The 3,959-nt window shown below is 34.4% G+C and overlaps 1 protein-coding gene across 1 annotated transcript in view; it reads right to left on the minus strand.

The window, feature by feature from the left end:
* Window positions 1–3,959, minus strand: part of C2CD5 (C2 calcium dependent domain containing 5) — a 66,028-nt gene that overhangs the window by 17,240 nt on the left and 44,829 nt on the right. Inside the window, exons 15-17 of the mRNA XM_031553819.1 lie at window positions 2,349–2,535; window positions 1,097–1,261; window positions 673–813 (exon numbers count right to left, since the gene is read on the minus strand). Of these exons, the coding sequence (XP_031409679.1) occupies window positions 673–813; window positions 1,097–1,261; window positions 2,349–2,535 (493 nt within the window). The remainder of the gene's footprint in view (window positions 1–672; window positions 814–1,096; window positions 1,262–2,348; window positions 2,536–3,959) is intronic.

A 3,959-nucleotide genomic window follows, 5' to 3' on the forward strand; every position in this document is an offset into this window, starting at 1 on the left:
AAAGCAAAAACAAAAAACAAACAAAAACCCACAAACCGAAGCTCTAGAGTTCTTTAATACCTGATCCTCTTCTCCAAATTTTACACTATTAAAACTACATCTTTAAATCTAAGTGAAGAAAGAGGTAAAATAAATATGCATTTTTTTTTAATCTACAGACAGTTTCTGTTTCTAGTTATAGCTGTAGATGGAACTGGATGGTATTCTCTTAAATTTTTGCGCTCAGAAAAGCATCAGCTGTAAGTTCAGAAAATAAGTCTTCCTTTATGTTCTCTCAACACCTGGTGTTCTAATTATTCTGAACATCCAAGTACAACAACAAGAGCTTTGCAGCAGGAAGAACACAAATTTAGTAAAGAAAAATGCAGTAAGTGTGACAATAGAGAACCACATCGTTCATAAGAACATACTGTAGCTTTTGGATCCATCATGACTGTTGCTTGAAGTAGGCAGAAGAACATTTCTCACCAGCTTAGTTATAATTTTACAAACATATATGTCACAAATATCAGTGTGACATTTTCCTAATAACACAAAATGGGAAGAAAAAGAAGTATAAATTTTAAACTGTTTTGGAGTTAATTTTTTCCCTTTTATTTTCTTGTTTGATTGTTTTTAACATATGTCGGGAAAAGAAAAAGGTATGAAAATTGTACTGAAAGCATTTATCACCTCCAAGACAAAAGCATCTTTTTTCCCATGTGAAAGATCTAGCTCTGTAACTTCATCAGAACTTTCTGATTGAGATCTCAATAACCTGGAACGCTGTCTCGGCTCTGGAATGGGAGACCCAACGATTTCTTCAGGTAGTTCCTAAAAAAGATATCACAATTAAGTTGCTCAATGTAGTTTTAAAACCATTTCATTTCTGAGCAATTTCTTTACGGTTTTAAAAATCAGAACATTCTGAAACTACATTTCCTCAGAAAGAAATCTATAAAAGTAGAAACTGATTTGGTTATCTGCATTTTAAGACAAGTACAGTATGTTCACAAAAAATAATGAACATATTATATATCTCTATTAAAAAATAACTTACGTCATTGGTGTTAGACTCAGAATACACTATTTTTAAGAATATAAAAGCTTTACTTACTGGAGGATTAATCTCATAAAGCTCCTTGTTTTTTGCTATTGTATCATTTATTTTCTTTTGCATGTGAGATATATGCTGCTCATAGGTGCCATCATTTGGAGTCTTCCCAGCGATCTGAATACCACCAGGTGTTGGCAAAGCGGCTAGATATACACCTGTTGCAGACTTTTTAGAAAATCATTAAGAAAAAAGATACTCTTGAGCATCTTCAAACCTCTTACACAAACATGTACTTCTAATCTTTTCATAGAAATGATTTTCAGTAACAGTTACGCTATAATGGAGAGCATTATAACATTTACATTACAGCACAATCTTTTTCCATAATAGATTAATCTCGCTCTCTACTGTTCACATATGTAAAACACTTGCCTTTTAATAAACTCCCTTATTCTCATAGATCTTTTGCATGATGGAGCTCATAATTTACCTAAAAGTTCCAAACAAAGTCTGAATTCAAAACTCTCCTACATTACTGTAAGTTTTTATCTTCAAAATGAATTACGTTGATATAGGTCCTGGCACTAGTATATCTTGCATAGGCAAGTGACGGTCTCCTAGTTTCCAACATTTAAAGTTTGTCCAAACAACTTATAGTTGTGACAGACCCATTCTATATTTTCATGAAACAGATCGGCAGGTCAGACAAAAGAACCATGGAAGCCACTCAATATTACCCAAGCATCCTCTAACAGTGCTGCAGGAAGAAGTATAATTCACTATTCTTACCCCACATAACAAAATGAAGTTTAAAATACTGTGAATGAGCATTTTCTTGCTACATCTAGGAGACTTTCAACCTATTATTTATTTACTTCTTCGCAGCCATCAAATAAGAGGCAACAAACCTTTCTCTGGCTGGCAACTAACCAAAGGATGTATCGACTGTATCTGACATGGAACTGTAATGCAACTTGCAGAACAAGGATCTCTGACCTTTAAATAACGCAATCATTTTTCTATAATTTATGACACTACACTGTCTGAAGTTTCTTCTTGTAAAGAAACTCCTCTCGTCCCCAGTCTAATAAAAACCTTCTCCAGCAGAGCTTCAAGAGGTTCCAATCTTCTGAAAGACACTCTGTCCTGATCTCAGCAATTAGACACCTTATTTCTTCCCATCACTACAATTTATTCTTAAAATGACATTTTAACATCTGTAGCTATCCTAAATTCCACAACATGTGTATGTCTTTGTGTCTTGAAAAAATAACACAAGAAACAAGAGTCCCAGGATTAAAACCATACTTACTGCCAACCCCATTAGCATATTTTCACCCACAGTGATTTGAATTCTCAGCCCAAACAGAGCATTCATTCCTCTCAGCTTAAGTTTGTTCATCAGCTGTGTGTGCACTTCATATTCCATAAATGGCAAGAGATTACTGATAGAAGTTGCGTTTGCTTCTGCTTGAGCTTTCTTCTTTAGACGACATAACCTGATAATAAGAAACAGTATATAACATCAGCAATTTTAACAGACTGTTGAAAATTGAAAATGATCACAGGATAGTTTCTCACATTGCTGTAACACCAATACAACCAGTTTCTTGTTACCATATTTATTTATTTTTAACCAGGATTTTAAAATAAAAGTAAATTCTTCTTGAGAAGACCAAGGCACTAAGTTTCAACAAACGACTTAATCTTCATTATTAATACAAAACTATTTTAGTATGAAACAAAAATTTGCAGCAATAAAAGAAATGTAAAACAGTACAATACATAACCTTCAGCAATATTAAAATCATATTCTGTATCAGATCAGAACACAAAACATAGAAGTACTATATTTTTCTAAACCACTGAATAAAGTCTCCTTCATTGAAGGTCCCTTCCAAACCCTGACATTCTGTGGTGGTAGTGAACTATGCTTAAAGGGTGTTGTCAGATAGAAACAACATGCATCACGCAGGTGTGTTTTCTTTCCATAATAGTTTGACAGCACGAAGTAACTACTGAACACCTATTTTGTTTGTTTCTGTTGCTGCAAACCTCCTAAGTGTTTAAGGTACAATTTCAGAAAATTACTCTACTGGTAGAACTTGAAAAATTTCTGTGAATATAATTATTCAAGTAATATTTGGGAATAAAGGGAAAAAAAGTAGAAGAAAAATCAGTGCCCTCACAGTTCAAGTAATAACAAAGTTAGAAATACTCATTTTTCATGAATAAAAGGCCACAGAAATACCATCTCTGACTATACTGTTAGTAATATTCCATTCTTCAGCTTCAGTCTCACAGGCTGAAACTGAAACACCATATTAGTGTAATGACTGCTTACTTTCAGTTACAAAATGGCATTCAAAAAGATAAATGATAATTATATCTTCTATTGATATGATCAGATATTTCCTTCTAAGGACCAGATTACTACATGACCAGAAAAAAGTAGTAATTCATCTAATCCTAACAAGTTCACCTCAAAATCTTTCTGACTATATTTTAAATCTTTTTGTTTCAACTTAAGGTAAATGCCTCTTGCCCTTCCGCTGTGCACCACCCTGTCTAATGTCTTCTCCACCAGCTCCCTGTAAGTATAAGAAGGCTGTAATTAGATACCCCTGAAACCTTCCTCTTTGCACACTAAATGAGCCCAGATGCCTCAGCTTCTCCTGCAAGGGCAGGTGCTCCTCACTCTTTTGGTGGTCCTCCACTAAACTCTCTCTAATTTACTGATGTGTTTCTTAGCCTTCGAGAACACAGCTCAACTTCATTAATTCACCACCTTCAATGTAGTATAACTAACAAATCCTTACCCACTCCCATGTGTCCAACAGTACAGGTCTCACTACAGAACTGTTACACTTGTTATGGTCATCCAAGTAGTCTGGCCATCCAACTAGTTATCTACCCACACAAC

The sequence above is a fragment of the Meleagris gallopavo genome, chromosome 1 (genome assembly GCF_000146605.3).
Source record: "Meleagris gallopavo isolate NT-WF06-2002-E0010 breed Aviagen turkey brand Nicholas breeding stock chromosome 1, Turkey_5.1, whole genome shotgun sequence".
In the NCBI taxonomy this organism is placed as follows: domain Eukaryota; kingdom Metazoa; phylum Chordata; class Aves; order Galliformes; family Phasianidae; genus Meleagris; species Meleagris gallopavo.